The 22,487-nt window shown below is 39.4% G+C and overlaps 1 protein-coding gene across 1 annotated transcript; it reads right to left on the bottom strand.

Annotated features, from left to right (window-relative positions):
- Nucleotides 1-216: 216 nt before the first annotated feature.
- On the bottom strand, nucleotides 217-21,469 carry exd1 (exonuclease 3'-5' domain containing 1). Its single transcript, XM_079457880.1, has 11 exons — nucleotides 21,056-21,469; nucleotides 20,804-20,872; nucleotides 20,666-20,699; nucleotides 20,503-20,564; nucleotides 20,342-20,412; nucleotides 20,187-20,264; nucleotides 17,237-17,341; nucleotides 9,185-9,265; nucleotides 8,863-9,006; nucleotides 3,321-3,512; nucleotides 217-1,154 (listed from the first exon to the last, which is right to left on the bottom strand). Exons 1-11 carry the CDS (start codon nucleotides 21,189-21,191, stop codon nucleotides 1,014-1,016), a joined length of 1,113 nt encoding a protein of 370 aa, XP_079314006.1. The 5' UTR covers nucleotides 21,192-21,469; the 3' UTR covers nucleotides 217-1,013.
- Between the last annotated feature and the right edge of the window lie 1,018 nt (nucleotides 21,470-22,487).

The following is a 22,487-nucleotide window of genomic DNA, read 5'->3' as shown; positions in this document are numbered from 1 at the left end:
ACAAGTGTGACTGTGACTGCAAAGCAGTCATACCCTCAGAAAAGCAAAGCAATTAAACATCCCACCACTGTGAATACTGATGCCAACTCATCTTCGCAAATCCCTCATACAATGCAACCCTCATGCGCACTGAGCGAAGATGGCATGGTGCAACAAACCGGCAGGCGGCCTTAAAGTTGTTTGTTTTATGTGACAATTCAGTTTGATTTAGTTTTTGATTGAATAAACATTTATTATTTGGAACATCAGCAAGGCTTTCTGGATCTATTCAAGCAACAGATCAATGCAACAACCCCTCCCACAGTGGTTAAGAAACAAGGGACAAAATTGGAAAATATGAATCCTGATTTTACCACAACACTATTATAAATAGAAAGTAGTGCATTATTCTTTTAAATCTAGCTCTTGGATTAGAGCTCACTGTTATACTGTACATATAAAAAAAATATTTGTTGGAAATCAACAGGTTGCATTAAAACGCGACTGAGGGACGAAGAAAAACACACAAAAATTATCTTCATTCTGCAAGAAAAATAGAAGCCAAGAAGCCTGATAATTAGTTGTAGGTAGTTTTTAACAGTCGCCTAGGATCACATCAAAATAACTTCAAGATATAATTAGTAATAGAATAATACAGTTAACATGAGTTCAGTTAATTTCAGTAGAAATAAGAATTTAATTATAAATATATGGTTTATACATTACACAAAGAACTGTAGACTTATTAACCTACTTTACATACATCATATACACTAATAACGAAAATATGCTTTAATTTTTTACAAAAATGACAAGTCAAGATAAATCACAAAAAAATGTTACATGTACTTTACATGAAAATGTTGCCGTTACAGTTTGGTATAAATTATTCAATTTCAGTTTCAGTTACAATTTTAGTTGTACAAACTGACCAAATAATGTTGGTGCTTATCACCTCTTTTCTCTTTTCATCTGCATTTAAAGAATGCCGTTGCAGTGACTGGAAATAACCCACAACACTCTGACTTTATAATCTATGAGTGAAGGGAGGGCCTAAAGCTTGAGCGTTCCAGGAGGCCACCATCAGAAACAATGTAGCATTGAGATGCCCATTTCAATCGTTTCTGCCTCACTGCCTCCAATTCTCTGGCTTCCTTGGGGAGTTCATATCCATTCTGCTTAAAGAATGTAAAAAGTAAAAAAAATATATATATATTAATCTCAATGAAACAGCTAAGAACATGTTGCTATAATTTGCTCAACAGAATTTTTTTTATAAATTGTGTTCGTTATTGTATTTCATTGTGTTTCATATCTGTATTTTTTGTTGTTATTGCTTAATCAAAACAATTGTAGCGAGGTAGGCGGGAAGAGAGCCGGGATGCGAGGCCGGTGCATGAGTGTTAACAAGCGTCGGCTGTACACGCACCGGTCTCGTATCACAGAGGAGATTGTAGAGCATAAGTAGACGAGTGACCGGACCGTCAGTGAGAGAGGACCAGGCCTGAATTTTATGTTGTGGTTTGTGTGTGTTTATTTACGTTTGATTTTATTAATTAAAAGTTATTTTATGTTCGCTGGTTCCCGTCTCCTTCCTTCCCTTTTATGGATCTTGTTGCAGTGGTGCCAAAACCCGGGAGGAAGGAGAGAAATGCTGTCGAAGAGTCCTCGCCGCCAAGTGGCCTCGCGGTGCCGGAATGTTCAGGCAGCACGTACGAGAGGCATCTGTCAGCGGCTGCCCGAAGCGGTGGTTTTGTAGAAGAGGAGACCTCGCAGCCGAGCACCTGGGTCGCGGCGAGAAGGCTACCTCCCCAGAGGGAGCTGGGCCTAGAGGGGACGAGCGGGGGCGGTAGAGCCGAGAGCGACCACCGCCTGCCAGGGGCAGGAGCCTGGGTCCGTCCACCGAGGGGGAGGAGCAGGGGGCGGAAGAGCCTAGAGCAGCCACCGACTGCCAGAGCCTGCGTCCGTCTGCCCAAGGGGGAGGACCAGGTGGCGGGGGGCCGCTACTGTCTCCCTACCAGAGGAGCCCCCGCTGGCCACCAGGGGGCGCGAGGTCTAGCGCTCAGGGCCACCGCAAAGGAGAGTACGCCGGCTGGTTGAGGACTGAGCGGCAGCATTTCGGGGAAGAGGACAATACATTTTTCCTCTCTCCCATTCCCGTCGCTCGGAGTGCTCCCGTCTCCCGTCTCTTGTCTCGTCGGTGCATACCCCCAGGGGATAGTCTGCCAAGGCTTGTTGTGGTTTGTGTGTGTTTATTTACGTTTGATTTTATTAATTACAAGTTATTTTATGTTTGCAGTCAATGCACAATAAAAACATGGTTTATAAATGTTTTATAAATTGAGATTATCTGTCTTGCAAATTAACTTTTCACATTAACTTCAAGGTGCTCTGTTCAATCAACAGCTTGCAGTAACAGCTCTAATTATGAATGAACACTTGTCAAAGTGGTATACTATTTGCACAGGATGCCTGTAACCATAGTGACAGATTTCGATTTTAAGACAGCACATGATTAGGTTTAATACTATCAGTACTGTTGTACTAAAAAACAAACTCACTACTCACATGCATGCAGTATGTTACACAAGAAAGCTTTTAGACTATCACATTGTACTGTATGGCAGCTACTGTGTCGATAGAGTGACTGTGAAAGTTTTGAATGTTGATTATATATGTATGTGGTGTTATTAATATACTTTTACATATATCATATGCAAAATCATAATAATAAACCATTGCTGATTAATTTATCCAGAAAACCTTTTTTTTTACCCAAGACAGTTTAAAAAATGTATATGCTATTTCAGCTTGCGTGGTGTAAAGCAGCTGCGTGTCTGTGCGGCTCGCGTGGTGTAAGGCAGCTGCGTGTCTGCGCGGCTCGCTGGGTGTAAAGAAGCTGCTTGTCTGCACAGCAGAACTGCTTGATTAAACAGTAGTTGTGGTTCTGTTGTCAGTGATGACACACGTGAGCCACATGATGGTGCACGCGCAAATAAAAAGTGTACAATCTTATATGAAGATTGAATCGCATCTACTTCAGTCAATGTTGACTGTGAAAAAACGCAACCAATTGAAGGAAATTTTGCAGCCCTTTTGTTTTCAAAGAAGAAAATGCAAATAGCATGCTTGTACAGTGCAAACCATTCCTTACAGCAAAACACTTTCTTTATCAAAGGTTACAACTATATGACATTTTCTAAAATAGGTTATATTTTGCATCAAATCCTTAATAAATACAATATGTTTTTTATTTCTTTTTAAATGACTGTATTACAGATGTGACATTAAAGCAATCCAAAAGTAATAAGATTACATTCCTTTTATATTTATGGACTTACCCTGTCAAAATGGAGCAGGTTAACAGATTTGTTTTGGTAGCTGCCCATGTAGGAATCTACGAGGTTCGTGTAGTCTGACATGAGGGCATCCAATAGAACTAGTCGCAGAGGAAGTAGGTGAATGACTGACACAGCCATGATGGTCAACAGGGCAGGTGGACATGGACGTATATACCAGACCTCTGGCTTCTCCTGACATGAAAAGGGATATGAAAACAATGTTGCAATGGCAGATCGGGAAACTAAAAAACTATTTGCATTTATCATACTTCCATTGCACACAGAACCACTTATGCTCATTGCCTGTGTCAAATTTAGGGCTGTCAAAGTTAACACGTTACTGCATACAATTAATATTTCAGATTAACAGATAAAAGAAATTTTAACACCGTTAACACAGCATCCCTTTCTCTGTAATCTTTGTCTAGCATTACATTATATATTTACGCTTTTATTCATATAAAAGGTCTTTAAACTATTTAAGCACGATTTGAAATGGTTGTATTGACACGCCCAGTAGACACACGCGAACGTGACAGCAAAAGGGTGAATGGGGGATCATTTTTCGAAGCTACAAAAAGTGCATCCATCAATCAAAGAACCGCTCGACATGGCAACCGAGGGAAAACATAATAGCATTGTCCATATGGATATTTCACTAAAACGCACCGATTCGCTTCAGAAGACCTTTGTTAAGACCAAGGAGCAGTATCAAGGTTTTTTTTTATCGATGGATGCATTTTTTGGAAATGGCCATTCTACCGCTTGGAAGTAAAATGTTACGTGGTATTATAATTCCGACTGTATTATTCTTCAAGAAGAAAGTCATATTCACTCAGGATGTGTTGAGGTTCAGTAAAACATGGAGAAATATTGTTTCTTGGTTGAAGTATTCCATTAACTTCTCTTTCATGCTTCAATGAACAAAAACGCAATATTAAGCCAGATAGCACATTTTATCTAGTATATTCCCAACCAAACCCTTTAACAAAGTAACCAGACTTAAATCAGTCATTTTTTCAGTTTTCTTGAATTCATTCTTGCAAAAGAGCCATAGCAAAACTACTATTTTACACGCACACATACACTCACATAAACGATTATTAGGAACACCATACTAATACTGTGTTTAACCCCCTTTCGCCTTCAGAACTGCCTTAATTCTACGTGGCATTGATTCAATAAGGTGCTGAAAGCATACTTTAGAAATGTTGGCCCATATTGATAGGTCATGAAGCTCCCGTTCCACCACATCCCAAAGATGCTCTATTGAGTTGAGATCTGGTGACTTCTGCTAGAATTTGATAGTCTTATTTAATAAACACTGCATATAGGAATTTATTGTGTGTCTGATATTTGACTTCCATAACCTTTTGTTTTACTTATAGTCAATCTTTTCTTGTACAGCTGCTTTGTAACAATGAAAATTGTAAAAAGCGCTATATAAATAAAGCTGACTTGACTTGACTGTGGGGGCCATTTTAGTACAGTGAACTCATTGTCATGTTCAAGAAACCAATTTGAAATGATTCGAGCTTTGTGACATGGTGCATTATCCTGCTGGAAGTAGCCATCAGAGGATGGGTTCATGGTGGTCATAAAGGGATGAACATGGTCAGAAATAATGCACAGGTAGGCCGTGGTATTAAACGATGCCCAATTGGCACTAATGGGCCTAAAGTGTGCCAAGAAAACATCCCCAGCACCATTCGAGACTCATCAGAGCAGGCAACAATTTTCCAGTCTTCAACTGTCCAATTTTGGTGAGCTCATGCAAATTGTAGCCTCTTTTTCGTATTTGTAGTGGAGATGAGTGGTACCTGGTGGGGTCTTCTGCTGTTTAAGCCCATCCTACTCAAGGTTGTGCGTGTTACCTCGGTTGTAACGAGTGAATATTTCAGTCAAAGTTGCTCTTCTATCAGCTTGAATCAGTGGGCCCATTATCTTCTGACCTCTGCATCAACAAGGCATTTTCTCCCCCAAAGGACTGCCGCATACTGGATGTTTTTCCCTTTTCACACCATTCTTTGTAAACCCTAGAAATAGTTGTGCGTGAAAATCCAAGTAATTGAGCAGATTGTGAAATACTCAGATCGGCCCTTCTGGCACCAACAACCATGCTACGCTCAAAATTGCTTAAATCACCTTTCTTTCCCATTCTGACATTCAGTTTGGAGTTCAGGAGATTTTCTTGACCAGGACCACACCCCTAAATGCATTGAAGCAACTGCCATATTATTGGTTGATTAGATAATTGCAATTATGAGAAATTGAACAGGCGTTTCTAATAATCCGGCCACTTTATTAGGTACACCTTACTAGTACCGGGTTGGACCCCTTTTGCCTTCAGAACTGCCTTAATCCTTCGTGGCATAGATTCAACAAGGTACTGGTAACATTCCTCAAAGATTTTGGTCCATATTGACATGAAAGCATCGCGCAGTTGCTGCAGATTTGTCGGCTGCACATCCATGATGAGAATCTCCTGTCCCACCACATCCTAAAGATGCTCTATTGGATTGAGATCTGGTGACTGTGGAGGCCATTTGAGCACAGTGAACTCATTGTGATGTTAAAGAAACCAGTCTGAGATGATTTGCGCTTTATGACATGGCGGGTTATCCTGCTGGAAGTAGCCATCAGAAGATGGTACACTGTGGTCATAAAGGGATGGACATGGGCAGAAACAATACTAAGGTAGGCTGTGGCGTTGACACGATGCTCAAATGGTACTAACGGGACCAAAGTGTGCCAAGAAACTATCCCCCACACCATTACACCACCACCACCAGCCTGAACCATTGATACAAGGCAGGATGGATCCATGCTTTCATGTTGTTGACACCAAATTCTGACCCTACCATCTGAATGTCGCAGCAGAAATCAAGACTCATCAGACCAGGGAACATTTTTCCAATCTTCTTTTGTCCAATTTTGGTGAGCCTGTGCGAATTGTAGCCTCAGTTTCCTGTTCTTAGCTGTCAGGAGGGGTACCCGGTGTGGTCTTCTGCTGCTGTAGCCCATCCACCTCAAGGTTCGACGTGTTGTGTGTTTAGAGATGCTCTTTTGCATACCTCGGTTGTAACGAGTGGTTATTTCAGTTACTTCAGTTGCCTTTCTCTCAGCTCGAACCAGTCTGGCCATTCTCCTCTGACCTCTGGCATCAACAAGGCATTTGCGCCCAAAGAACTGCCACTCACTGGATATTTTATCTTTTTTGGACCACTCTCTGTAAACCTTGGTTGTGCGTGAAAATCCCAGTAGATCAGCAGTTTCTGAAATACTCAGACCAGCCCGTCTGGTACCAACAACCATGTCACGTTCAAAGTCACTTAAATCAGCTTTCTTCCCCATTCTGACGCTCGGTTTGAACTACAGCAGATTGTCTTGACCATGTCTACATGCCTAAATGCATTGAGTTGCTGCCCTGTGATTGGCTGATTAGAGATTTGTGTTAACGACAAGTTGGACAGGTGTACCTAATATAGTGGCCAGTGAGTGTATATAAAACATCTTTCAATATCTTCAATACTAATTTGTACTAACTTGATTTATGTCCACAGACCTCAGATAAGTGTCACTTATGATCCCTGTGGGGATCAATTGTTATTTTCTTTCGATAAGATGAAACACACAAAACAGTGCATACATCTGGAGCTCCAAAAAAATATTTCCATTACTTATAAACAACTAAGACTACAGGTTTACATTAGGCCTCCATTCAATTAAACTTCGCTTTATCAAATATATGATTAAAAATTGCACGTTCCTATAGTACTGATACTCACAACTTACTGTATATGTCTCTTCTTAATTTTTGTATTAGGTATGTGCGACTTCTTGAAATGCTGCCGACTGATCAATGTCTGACATCAGAGTACCGCAAGAAAGTTTTGAAAGCACACAGAGCTCTGCTCTCGCAGTACTTTCATGTCATACGCCGACCGGTCTGCGCAACATGCACAACACCTCATGATAGCGAACATAACTAGCATTTTGCTAATTACTTTGTAGTTCCGTTCGTACGTGGTCAAGACACTTAGATACCGGCATTGAAACTCCTCGGTCAACCTTGTCAGCTGTATGTATGAACTTCATATATGCGAGAACGACTGCTTACATAGATAGGAGGAGCTAAACACATCGCAGTTTGCTTCCATCTGCTCCCCGGAAACTTTGCTGCATGGTTTTAAAACTTTTTAAATGTGATTACATAGCGAGGCAACGAGTGCAAGTGCGAAGGGTTACCATAGAAAAGTTGTTTGCCGTTGATTAGTGTTGTGTCACTTGCGCATAGCACTGCATGTATGTATTGGCCAGGACAACCTGAAATATTCATGTATATTAGGGGTCGACCGATTATCGAAATTTGTTTGCCTATTGACGTTGATGTTAAGCATTTTTTCGATTATCGACATTGGTCATTTTAATAGCCGATTTGCAGATAAAGTCTAGAGTAATGCCCGCCCACCTGATTTGTTGGGAGTCTGGCCAATCAACGGCGAAGGCACTGAAGAAATTGGACTTACTCGCCCCTAAAGCATTTGATAATTTGAGCTGCTCCAGTGATCGCGCATCAGTTGACGTAATAGGCATTTGCACATTATTTTAAGTCATGCCAATTTACAAATACAAACCATTTTAAACCATCAAGTACTCGCATGCTCTGAAAAGACGATCTTCAGTCAGTGCACTCAGCCGCCACTCAAACTGCTCGCAACAATTGTCAGATTGAGTTGTTTTGCGCTATTTCACATGATTTGCGCAACCCCACAACAATGGCACGACAAAACAGCAAGACTCTACGTTAAATATGCTGATTTTACTGCGCGTATGGCTGATGTCATGCTGCACATGAGCATATCTTCAGACAGTCCTAAACAAAGAGGAAAGGTTTACATTCCCTTTAAAAGATCGCCACTCTGAGGATAAACGTTTTTATTGTAAAGAGCAACTGCATCACGTGGAGTGTCTTTCTGACAACTATTGTTTGTTTATTTCCTTACTGTTCACCATGGTGTTACTATAGTAAATGTGTAGTAACCATGGTTTTAGGCAAAGTTTTTGTTATTCATTTTGAACATATTTTCCATTTTTACACCAGACATGTATATCGGTTCAAAATATCGGTCTACTTGACCTGTTATAATCGATATAGGCCCTGGAAAAAAAATATCGGTCGATCTTTAATATGTATTATGATGATTTTAACGATCAAATGTTGGTGAAGGGTAAGACACTAGGCGAGCCATATGATTTTTTTAAAAGAGCCACAGGTTCTGTCAAAATATTTCTGTCAAACAGTTGTCAAAATATTTCTTTGTATTCAACAGAACAAATACATTTTCACAGGTTTGAAACAACTTGAGGGTAAGTAAATGATGATAGAATTGTAATTTTTGTGTGAACTATCCCTTTAAGGCCAAAAATAACAAATTATAGTTTGTCTGCAAACCTTACTTATTTACCAAACTATTTTACTATTTATATAGCAATATTCACATCCTGCTTGAATGTAATTACATCCTTTTCTGAATTTCACCTTAGAGCACTGTTCTTGGGCCCAGAGAGGAAACATTTCACTTATGGGCACTTTTAGGTGTAGTCTGACAACTTCTTGCAGAGTGCTGACCATGTCTGGTAGGAAGCCTCCTGTGTCCTTGTTGAAAAGCATTATATCAGCTACCTGTGACACAAACGAATATGCAAAATGAGCATTCTATTTAAAGGGATACTCCACCCAAAACTTCTGTCATTATTGAATATGCCTTTAAGGAATTGTGAAGAACAATGTGTAAAAACAACAGCAATCCTAATTGTTGTTTAAAAAAAATCAATCATATAAACTTTGATAACAAACATACCTGTGTGTCAAACACATTAGTAAGGCTCACTCCAAACTGTGCTCTAAGGCATTTGGCAATGCACCGGCAGTCATGCGTGACCTAAAGAAGTAGAAACTTTAGTAATCATTTTGTTCCACAGGAATTTTTTTAAGAGTATGTAGCCTCCGATCACTGATGGAGGGGGAGAGACGTATGAATTACGTTACATTCGGGTTCTTTTTTAACTTTTGATCTCTCTAGAAATGAGAACTGGTCAAAAAATGTGCATACAGAGCTCTGCACCAGACATTTAGGTATAAAAGGAAGCTTCATTCAATCAGATTTATATTGAAAATGAGTACTGATTCTATCAGGAGAATTAGCAGGGATGGCAAGTAGGATGCTTTTGTCCTCTCCGTAGTGTGCTGAACCCACATCAATCATAGGAGACCACAGAATTAGTACGTTTCTTAAATGCTCCTTAAGGGGAAGCTTTAGAAATGACTATGTTTATGCACTATAATCAGTAAACGTCAATATATACTATGTGCAAATCAGGGGTGTCACAACATACCAGTACTGACCCTAATTGTGACATTAAAAACTATGATTTTCAATATTGTGTTAATTCTACAGATATGATAATATTGCTAATAACAGGGCCGCTCTCCATCGATACAAATACACACACGATGATCACACTACTAGAATGTGCTGTTTGCTGTGATGGATTTGAATGAGTGTGAGGATGAAAAAATTTATATTTGAGATGCTACAAATGAAACCAACCATGGAGTTCAAAAAACAACATTAATCTGTTGATTACTTGAGGTCGATTGCTTCACTTCATAACGCGTCCCTATTTCCACATTTTGTCATGTTATAGCCTTATTCCAAAATGGATTCAATGCATTATTTCCTCAAAATTCTACAATCAATACTCCATAAATGTCAACGTGATATTTGGAAATGCATTGAAAAATAAAGAACTAAAAACATCACCTGTACATAAGTATTCAAAGCCTTTGCCATGACACTCAGAATGCCCTAAGCGCATGTAATAAACATTTGACCCATCACGTTTAGCCCTGAAGACATGGTGAAGAGGGGAGCCAGAGATTCCTAAGGATGACAGGGTTGCTAGCCGTATCTGGTGATTGGCCGTGTTAAACGCAGATAGGTCTAGCAGAATCAGGACCAAGGATTTGGAAATGCGCCTTGGCTAGCCGCCGTGATGCAGTGATTCTGTGACCTATAGCAGTGCATTCTGAGTGGAGTGGTTTGTTTTGAAGCCAGACTGCTTGTCATCCAGTAGATTGTCCTGGGATAGGTATGAGGAAACTTGGTTGAAAACTGCCCTTTTCGCAATAAAAGGGAGGAGAGAGACAGGTCTGTAACTGTTATTGGACATCGCAGCTTTTCTCAAATCGTCATAAAAAACTTAAATCGTGCAGCCCCAGTGCATATCAGAGCACAAACCAAGGCATGAAGTCCAAGAAACTGCCTGTAGACCTCCGAGACAGGCTTGTAGATTGAGGCATACTGTGCATCCGGAAAGTATTCACAGCGCTTCACTCATGTTACAGCCTTATTCCAAAATGGATTCAATAAATTATTTTCCTCAAAATTGTACAAACAATACCTCATAATGACAACGTGAAAGAAGTTTGTTTGAAATCTTTGCAAATTTATTAAAAATAAAAACTATAAAAAGCACATGTACATGTACATAAGTATTCACAGCCTTTGCTCAATACTTTGTTAAAGCACCTTTGACATCAATTACAGCCTCAAGTCTACAGAGCGTTACATTGGTGGAATGTACTGAATGAATGCGCGCTTTAATGAACGAACAAGTAATTTGAGTTAAAATAAGACTGAATTAATTGGTACATGTCGTTCATGGTGTAATATTCTTTCTATGTTGCAATAATGCATATTAGTGTTTCCTTTAGGTTTATGGTTTGGGGGGGAGCGGTCTCTAAATATTTTCTTTGCGGTTGAGGTCTGAATAATATTTGAAATAAATAATATTAATCAGTTGAGCCCTGTCGAATATGTATATAAAAAGTTAACATCTAATATTTTATCAGGCCATTTGTTTTATATTCTGATATCCACAGTATGAATGAAACATATAAGGCCTGTTAACAGAGAATATTTGTTGTTGGCTCTGGTGCTAAAGCCTTGAAGTCCTTGTGGTCCATTTTAATATTAAAAAAACTTGAGCAGAAGTACTTACAAAGTTGAGTGTCGTCGATGGGTAAGGGCGAAAGTTAAAAAACAATTACATCTGAAACTAGTTTGCAAATATTTTCCAGGAGGCGCAAAGGGAGAGTTTGCGCCTTCAGTACATGTGCTGTGAAACAGTAAATTCAATGTGATAAATTCCATATAACCAGACACGTTAAAGATTAAAACAAGAGCTATTCACGTTTGTAATTTAACAAAAAAACGTTATAGGAGGAGAATGAGCCAAATCCAGGACATATTAAAGTAATAATTTAATCATCAGAACAAACGTGTGTACACAAGTTAAAACAGCGTTTCTCAAACTGTGGGGCGCGCCCCACTGCTGGGGAATAGAGACGTGACAGGTGGGGCGCGCCAAACGTGAGGAAACGTTCATTTTTATGCCTTATATGGAAACGTGAGATCACATCTTCCGGAATTTTGTATTCATGGTTACAAATGAAATTGTAGTGAGGTAGGCGGGGCGAGAGCCGAGATTGGAGGCCGGTGCGTGAATGATAACGAGCGTCATCTGTACGCGCACCGGTCTGGTATCACGGAGGAGATTATGAAGCATAAGTGGACGAGGACCGGACCGTCAGTAAGAGAGGATTCGCGGGTTCCCGCCTCCTTCCTTCCCTTCGTGGAACTTACACTGGTGCGGAAACCCAATAGTACGGTGCGCGTACAGCTGACGCTCACTATCATTCACGCAACGGCCTCGAATCCCGGCTCTCGTCCGCCTACCTCGCTACAGAAATTTATAACCCTTTGAGCGGTATCCGGTTTGGTCCCATATATGGGATATTATTTCTGTGCCCCTGAGAATACGGTCCCAGATATGAGATTTAGAATGTTCAGTGACTTCCAGATTCAAATTGTGCTTTAGCGCGTTGGTTTGCGCTGAGCCAGAGACGGACGAGCTCAGCGCTGTCATATATCACAACTATGCAGTGTTGTCAACCTAATAATGTTTATTTTAGGTTTCAGCCATTTAAATACACATAAGCACAAGTAAAACAATACATTTGGAGTTTGTAAGATACACACTCGTGTCTGTGGAAGCAGCAATAACAATCTATTCAAATTGACGACGTGTGTTATTCACATCAGACAAACATAGTGGAAGTAACTATAAAGTTTACAAGAGCTAAACTTCTCGGAGTTCACCGGCCAATTTCTTGCATGTATTTCGGGAGAAACTGATGACAGACAAATAAACTCTCTGAACTGCATCGCAAAGAAACATGGTGGCACCCGTCTCACGTAGGCCTATAGATCAAGATTATTTATAAATGACCAAACACACTCACTTACACATTTTTGAGAATCAGAATATCAGATAGTTGATGACGTGGTAAGCAAGTTTGTGAATATTTTGAAAGAAAAAAGGAAATTAAGGCGATCTATCATAAGGTGTTATTGTGGCTGCGGTGTGTCACGTAACAAATATGACGCGTTGCCATGGAAACATTAAGGGGTAATCATCACTAGTCTACATGCAGTCTATATTAAAAGAACATTAGATATGAGTCCCCGAGAAAAATATAACCTGGAACCGAAGTGCCAAAATAACATGATATCGGCATATTAATTGTAACGGAACATATTTAAATGTTTTTTTACAGATTTCAAAATGGCACTTTTATATCTTTTCTATTTTTGAAATTAGTAGTGCACAGCTGCACTTTTATTTTCATTATTTTAGAACTTTCTGTTATTTGATGTATATAGTTTGTATTTTAGATACAACTTGTTACTCTGATACTACTTTTTAGTTCAATAATATGGAACATGTTAAGCTTGTTGCGCATTTCATTAGCATTGTGTTGGGGCGATGGGGGCAGGTGGGGCTTGAAAATTCCCCCTTGTCTAAAGTGGGGAATGACCAAAAAAGTTTGAGAACCACTGAGTTAAAATAACCATAAATCTTTTTTTCCTTATACGAGCAAACTGTGGAAGCGCCTAGTTCAGGGGTCGGCAACCCGCGGCTCTAGAGCCGCATGCGGCTCTTAAGCGCCGCCCTAGTGGCTCCCTAGAGCTTTTTCAAAAATATGAAAATTTAAATATAATTTCTGTAGGAGGAAAAACATGACAAACATTCTTAAAGTTTTTCAACGTTGTAAAAATGTGTATAATATTTAATTTCAACATTTCTGTCAACGAAGATTTACGTCATATACTGCGACACGCGTTTCTGTCAGATCGGCGGCGGCGCGCGTGATGCCAGACCGGTGGCTGACAGACACACAAACAAACCGGCGGGTGTGTCATGGATCCCAAGGGGAAAAATAGAAAGATAGTTGAGGAGAACAGATGATTCAACAGTTCTTGGACCAAATCATTTGCTTTCATTGCCAATGTGGAAAATTAGAGGAGCGCAAAGATAAATTTAAGAAGTGGATTGCATCTCCAAACTCCACTACTGCTGCTAGTTTTGTTGCAACCCGGGATATAATAAAGCGTGGGAAAACGTTCAGTTCACAGATGATACTGATTTTTGTCAGTATATAGTATATAGTTTGGGGGAAGAGGATTGTATTGTATTATTGAGGATTGAAGAGGACTGCATTTTATATCCATGGGGATGTCTGAAATTACAGGATGCATATGCACGTTGCACATTTTGTTGTTTTTCCGAATCCTAAAGTAAAAATGACATCAAAAATCTGATTTCTTTATTGTATTTCTTTAATTTCATCAATGCAACGAAACATAATACATTAAAATTATAATGGAAGTTAAACCTAAAGCGCCATCGTACAGCAGAGTAGTCACGTGGTGCGTCATTCTCTCCAGGATGCGATGCAGGGGAAAATAAACATTTAATCATGAATGCTCATTATGTATTTGTAGCCTACTTATCATTTTGATACTAGGGGGGTAATAAAGCTAATATAGACACTTACAGCATGTGTTGCCTTCATTATAAGGCTTATATAAGGCTTTTAATTTTTTGCGGCTCCAGACAGCTGTTTTTTATTTTTTTTTGTCCAATATGGCTCTTTCAACATTTTGGCCGACCCCTGGCCTAGTTGGTTTTTAAAAAGTTCCATACATTTGACTAGCCATGTATTAAACTGTGGTTAAGCTTTTCTAATAAATGTATCTTCAAGGAGATATTACCACATACCACAGCGCAAACGCAATGAAGTTCAATATTACATTTTAAAATATCGTTTAACATATCACCAAGTAAAACAAAACAGTAAACATTTCGAACGCAGCACGTTTAAAGCCATTGCGGGCGTAACCTAAACATAATGCAAGCATAACCATAAGTAATTAGGCGCGATCATTTTACACTAAAATATTACTTGTGCAAAAACCATATACAGATCACATTGATCACGCGTAACATGATTATAAACAGAAGTGGGCAGTTCGCAGCTGCCCCACTACTACGGAGCATAACCTACTTGTTAGTGTGTCTGTCTCCTATGCCGGTGTGGACCGATTGCCGTTTCCAGGCTCGTTCGGAGCCGGTTGAGACTGTGATAAACAGCTTAAACAGGAATGAGTTTATGAACGAGACAACAATAGACCCTGTCTTTAAGCTAATACGTGTGGTCGAAGGTGACTGAAGCAATGTCAGTTTGCTATCTGGGGATATTCTGCGTTGATTTTTCTTTAGAAAGCTCAGTATCGGTGGTCAATAAAATTTCGATGTTGAATCAATGTTCACTATTCGGTCGGTACATCGAAATGTTTATGTCAGAAATAAATAAAAAATCAATATGGAAATGTGGTTATCAACACGACACATGGGCAAAGTGTGCATATATGCATGTGTGATATAGCTCTTTGCGATCACTCTTTGTCCACTCCTTTGAATGAACGAGGGATTCAAATATTATTCAATTTATACTAAGCAGGTGTAGGGATGGGCCGGTATGAGATTTTGACGGTATGATAACCTTGCACAAACCTATCACGGTTTCACGGTATTACTATAACATCTCTTAAATGTGTTATTTTTTCAATAAAAACAACTTTTCCACTGAACATAATAGAGAGAAAGAGTGCGAGATTGCTAGTGTGTTGCATACACAACAAACGGGCTCTTTCTGTACATTACCAGCAGTTTGCGTTTTTAAATTTGGTTATTGTTAACAGATGTAACATTACACAAATTACGGGAGCCTTAAAAGTATAAACGTGAACGGGATATCAGCTAAATTGATTAATTAGACTCGTCCCCGCTCTGTGAAGTAACGTGAGGGAGGAAACTAGTTCATGTTCGGCTAGTTGATTAGCCATGTTATGTGTGTAACCGGTCCCACTCGCGCAGGCTTCTATGACGGCATGCCGAATGGGAGACGGGCGCTCTCACGAGGAGGCTAAAGACCGCAGTCTCTAGCTTCTGTCGGTCGGGGAGTGAGGTTTTACACACTGTACAGCTCTTCACTAGCTGTCCTCCGTTACATTTGCTTGGGGAAGAAAGCAGAATAGTATTTATTTTAACAGTGCTAAACACGCAAACTCTCTTAGATGGTTGCAAATGTTTATTTAAAGACAGCATTGCCTTGAATTTAGCGAAGAGTGATCGGTGGTGCTCCCGTAGATGGGCTATCATATTTGACGTATTGCCTGCCCAAGCAGCCGCTCTTTTTAAACATTTTTTAAAAGTTGAATGTCCTTCCTCCTCCAAGCCGTTGCCGTCTGACCTTCTTCGGTACCCAAAAAATTCCCACACGGCAGACTTCGTCTTTTTTTACGGGGGAAAAAGTTCCAAAGATTCACCTCCCTCGGCCATCCTCCATACACGTGACTCACTCCCTCTGACTGCGTGTACCAACCGAAGAGGGAGGGGTCATGTGACTCGTTACGACACAACCTGAGGGATTCCTGCAACTTACTTTTCGTCTATGACGACGAGAAAAAGCTGCGCATACCGCAGAGACTGTATAGCGGACATTTTTGGTGGTTTTGAAACCGCAGGAATATTAAACCGCGGTAAACCGTGAAACCGGTTATCGGCCCATGCCTTAGGCAGGTGCCATCAGCTCTTAAAAATTATACATTTTTTGACGTTGTGATATTTATTTACATTGATTGTACGCTGCTGAGCGTGTCCAGAAAGACTGCGGTGACTGCCCAAAATGCAATGCACAATTACGTAGATTCCCAAGCTCTTTTTTAGTCTGTGGGTGCTTCTCAATTCATATTTGTGGATCTCACGTCTTAGCTCCACCCATTCAGCGAGGATGGAGGAATTTAAAGAAGTCAAATGGCATATTCTCGATCTCTTTAGCGTAATTTCATAGCACCGTCAGTTAATGATAACATGTTTTTTTAAGTACTAAAACAACAGCGTTTGGTATCTATTTTTCACAGACTCTGTGGCTACATAGAGGTAACTCACAAGATTATATTCTGAATGAAGCGATCGCTCTGCATTTAAAACAAGCGTGTGCATGACTTGGAGAGTGTAGAAAGAATCCTGTTGGCCGGCTGCAGAACCCCCCCCCGCAATCCGGTCATGAATGAAAAAAAAAATCTAATTTATGCAATTTACAAGGGTGATCCCAGCGAGGTCAAAAATAAAGAAATCCGTATTTATGAGGGAAAATGTCGTCCCTGTTACCGGTTTGAATACAGAGCGCCACCTCTCGGTAAAGAAATTAAATGTTCTCAGAGGGCTCAGCTAGTTGATTGTCGACTGTAGTAGGCACGTTATACGAGGAGACGTCACGGTCAGGACACCTCAGAGCTAGTTCTTTGGTGTCTGTTTGGTGTGTCTTGGCCTTTAGTCATTTTTATCATTGCACTTAAAACAAATTTAGAACCAGACAAACCACCAAGGACTGATGCGCTAGACCTGTAATAGCTACTTGCCATAATATTTAATCTTCTTACCTTTAGTATGTAGTGATTTTCCAGAATCATGCACAGTCCATTCCTAAAAGCTCTTCCACCAAGCAAAAGGATATCAAAGAGGTACACTATGTTCTTAGTGGCAACCTGTATAAAAAAATGTATGCATTAAAGTTCCAAATCATGTAATTTAATCTTAAACAATGTGCGATTTTAACTTTAAATACTCCTATGACAAAAAGCAAAAGTTACATTTAAAGTCTCCAAGGTCTGAGCACCGCTGTTCATACAAAGAAAACAATGCATTTGGGCTTTAAAAACGCAGCACTTGTGCACGCTGTCCATTCACTCAGAAAACTGTAGCTATGTTTCCATCTGCCTATTTTAATGTGCATTTCGGGATATCACATAGTAAAATGTTCGATGGAAACTCCAAAGTGCACATTCATTCTAAAAAAAATACGCCAAAAAAGCGTATGGCCTCAAGGGAGTGGGATTGTTCTTAACTGATGAGAAATGAGCAAAAACTATGATGGAAAATATTTACTGAAAACATTTCTTGAATGACCTCAAAAGTGATGGAATCAATGGACTAACCAATGGTGCGATCTTGTTCCATACCATCAGGAATTTTGTTCTGAAATGCTTTAGTAAAAAAGTCTCTTGCTTGCCTTTTCATCACTTTGAAATGAACTAATTTTGTGAATAAATTTTTTTTTTTGTCAAAATTGTAATTCATCTCAAAATACAACACAGATCTTTCATTATACGAAGCTGGACCTGGCCATGTGTGGCTGCAATGGAAAACGTGCCATTTTTGTGTGTGTCTCTTTAAATGCAAATGAGCTTCTGCTCTCCTTCAATGCATTTGTATTAGACAGTGACAAGATCGATGTATAATGTTAAGCATATCAGATAGACGTCTCAACTTCCAGACTCTGGATTTTCTATGTTACATAACGCTATTATGTTCCCAGTTTAATTAAAAATGACACCACACACGTTTTGGAGTACCAAAACAGATTTATTTGGTGTCTCTCTGGATACTTAAAGATAACTCTCAAAATGATGCTTTGAATGAAGCGGCCGCTCTGCATTTATAACAAGCGTGTGCATGATGTAGAGAGCGTAGAAAGGATTCTGTTGGCCGGCTGTATGATGACTGCACACATCCCCCATCCAGTCACGAATTAAAATAAATCCAATTATGCAATTTACGCAGGTGATCCCAGCAAAGTCCGTATTTATACAGAACAATCACATCAGCCTACTACTTAAACTGAGACATTTATTCAAGAACTTTATTATGAACTGAAAACACATTACGTGAGCATAATGTGAGCGTAGCGTTTGCTTGGTCCGTGAGTGACTGAGCAAAGCACACAATCATTGAGTAAAATATTGAGAGGAGCGGTCGCATACATGCTCTGGTTCGCATGCACTCTCTTCCAATGAGCTCCATGTGTGTGCGCCTGCGAGTCCTCTGCCTCTCGCATTTAACTGTCACTTGCATTTAAAATCAAACAAGCGTGATGTAATGTAGATGTACTGTATTATGATTTTGTCCGATGATGTTTATAAATCAGGATTTTAGCAGTGGTTAAAGTGACTGCTGGTGGTATCCCATTGTAAAATACAGTATAATGTGACAGATAAGAGAGTAGAAGAAAAAAGTGCTAATACAACGTGATGACATCACTAATATGCCAATAAGTTCATGATGTCACCTGTGCCACATGTCTGTCAAAATCCTATGGGAAACACTGATATGTGTTGATTCTCTAACATCATTTCACCCAACTGAAATCAACCTAGATTCAATGTTAGGTTAGTGAACCTATCGCGTCGATTTTCGGTTGGTTTTGAATGGCGTGACTGATGTTGATTCAACATTACCCCGATGAGCAAAAGGATTCCAGATCAATGTCAGAGATCAACATCATTTCGAAGCAGCGAGAGATATTGATTCTCCATTGATACTACGTTGGTTTCCTATCTGGGTATTCATTTTTAAAGGGATAGTTAGCCCAAAAAATTTTATTCTGTCAACCGCAGTGCAGCCAATCTTAAAGCAGCATAGCCAATTTTGAATGTAAGGGGGTCTTGCACGTCGGTTGACACGTGGGTGGGCTATTTCTTCTGTATTGCATAGGGCCTTACTAAAGGTGTTTTGAAACGGTTTGAAATGTTCTGAAAAAAATTCCGAAACCTATCAAACGACTATCAAGCACAGAATTACAACATCATACATTTTTGACAGATTGCCAATGGCAAGCATGAAAAGATATCACGTTTAACATCGCTTAATACACCATTGCATGCCCCCTTAAAAAACAAATAAAAATGTGCTGAATGTTTCATTTCATCCAAGTGAAATTTGCAAAGCAGTTAGATAGAATTTACATTTGTTTGACACACGACCAGGCGTGAGTATGACACAGACTGTGTGTGGTCTTCTCAATTGGAAAAAGTGAACATACATCAAAGACATATTCCTTAAATGTATGGCAAATTAGAATCTGTTTTTAGAATTTGCTCTTGCAAATTACCTTTTCTTGATGGTATCTGTCATTTTGAAGCCGAAGTTCTCACATACTCACATATTACAGCTGTTTTTCTTTATAATTTTTTGCCTAATTTGATCGATCTGACTTTGCAGATGCCATAATCCCACTCCCTTCTGTGATTGTTTTGAATGACGGGTGTTTACACAGTTGCCTAGGGCAGTTCTGATTGGGCATAACGGAGGTGCGCTCACTTAGTTGGTTAGCAAGAATGCCACTCAAAAGGGGCTTGGAACAGATGCGCTTCATATTTTTCAAATCCACATTCGCAGTCTCTCGCGATTAGCAAATTGCAATGTCTCACATCGTGATTCGACTAATCACTCAGCCCTAAGAACCATGCAGGCCTACTAAACTTGTCTTTAATAACATTTAATAGGCACTTATCATTGAATTTACCGAGGTCAAACTTAGCATATTCCACTAACCTTAAACCAACAGAGTCTCTCTTGCTCAAAATAGTCAGCTCCGATTCCGATCACTTTTTGTTCTTGGATGCGTGTAACCTGTAAGGCAAATAATGACATTAATCATTGGTATACCATAATACATGGGAATTAAAATGACAGGACAGGCAACTCACCGCTGGGCCAAACTTTTCCTGAAGCTCATCTATCACCACATAATTGACAGTGTCATCGTGTACATTGTGGTCTATGAAAGCACAACATATGCAATAAGTACAAAACGTAGTCATTTAAATTCATGCAAGTCTACGTTTTCTGACCAAACAAACACATCTACCCTGCATTGTCCTGTTTTTGCAAGTCTGAAATTTTGACTTGTGGGCTTCATCAGCATCAGACCTAAGAGAGATTTACAAACAACACTCATTACTCTGCCTCAAGCGATGAAAAAAATCACATTAAATATATTCAGCATATTAATCTTGAGAAGACGAACTTACAGAATGTCATGATTCTCGGAGAATGGAAATTCGACTGAAATAAAGAGTTTGCAAGATGACTTACCAGAACTTAAGAACCTTTGATTTATGTTACTTACTGAAAATAATAATTTCTCCAAATTTGATTATGGATTTTACCTTTGACGATGTCGTGTCCAAAAAAGAGTTTGACACCTGGAAATGTCTTCCCGCTGTTTACGTCGTACACTATAGCAGAGATAAACATCAAACGTAGTCTATTACACACTCACACACACCTTAATAAATTAAACATGGTTTTACCGACAAGTTGCGACGGATAACTGTGTGGTTACTAGCTATTATTTAAACCATGGTTAGGTTTCGTAAGGGCCAAACTTCATATAGAACAGACACGTGCTGATGACTTACCGTCCTCTAAAATCACCGTCTTGTTCAGATTGATTCGGTGTATAACGCCCATTACTTGAGAATCGAGCAGGGTTATTTTTACACGCTTCCTTTTTAAACATTCTAAAAACTTGCAGTGCTCCAAAGACGATGCCATGGCCGCTCTGTAGAGCCTGTTGATGCAAGTCCCGAAAAACAAAACGGCGAACAAATGTTGGCGCGCGTTGTACTGTTGCGTTACACACGTAGCAGTTTTGCGCTAAAGTTACTTGGCGTTCAGAGATGGAACTGCAGGTTTTGTCTTTCTGTGCTTCTATACACACACGTGCGAGGTCACAGAAATGTGAAACATTACATTTGTGGAACTGACTAGCTCTGTAAATCTAAACCAATGCGATATTTGAACAAGATGGCGCCGGTGAGCTTCGGGACCCCAGAGTCATTTACGATCGTAACATCCGTTATATCTCTATGGGAACAAGAGGATTTTGGGCGGGCAAATATGTGTATTTTTATAGATAAAGTAACATTTAAGCGAATTTACATTGATGAGCACTGTTTTAAATTTATAAAAAAAAGGAAAATACAACGTTTCCGCCTAAAAAACTAAATATGTCAAAGTCTAAATCATATCAGGTATCAAGTTTGATCTTTTTATAATGAAATTCAAGAACTTTAATGAAATTCAAGCCACCAATTTATGAGTCTTTTAGCTGCTCTAACACTCTAATCCACTAGGGGGCCACCTAGGCTTACCAATGCTTGGTTTGATCTAACATTTGACAGAACATCTAAAATCTTAGTGGGTTTTTTCATTGTTCTAATAAACAGACAAAATGAAGAAATACAGATTGACAGGGACAGGTGAACAAAATCATGAAAAACATATATAACTGCATCAAAATATTTGTATATATAAGCTACTTTACGGACCAGTTGTCATTTATGGATGGATTATTCATTCTACATTTCTTGTTTAATTAAACACTGATGAAATATGTATTCTACAGTCTTAGACCTTAACAACTATATAATGGTTGTCATAATATCAAATATACATGCAAATATAAAGATGTCCTGCTGTTGGGACAGTGCCATTTAGCAGGATGTAAACTGTTTACACAGTCTTGTCCTAACCCTATTAACTGCATCTACTCATCTACTGCACTGCCACTTTATTAACTGCATTAACTCATATATTGCATATATTGCACCTCAATAGCTGTATAACTCATCCACTGCACTGTAACTTCAATAACTGCATTACCTCATCTATTGTACTGCAACTTTAATAGCTATTGTCTTTAATTTATGCACTAACTGTCTAGTCTAAATTATTATCTGCTCATAGCCACCTGTACATTTCTGCTCTTAGTATATAGCCAACTGTATATCCTGCACTTGCTAATTGCACTTCGTTAGACCTAAACTACTTGTTTATGTGTAATGACAA

The sequence above is a fragment of the Barbatula barbatula genome (genome assembly GCF_947034865.1).
Source record: "Barbatula barbatula genome assembly, chromosome: 6".
NCBI lineage: Eukaryota > Metazoa > Chordata > Actinopteri > Cypriniformes > Nemacheilidae > Barbatula > Barbatula barbatula.
Note: the sequence above shows the minus strand (reverse complement) of the source record. Positions and strands in the feature narration are given on the sequence as shown.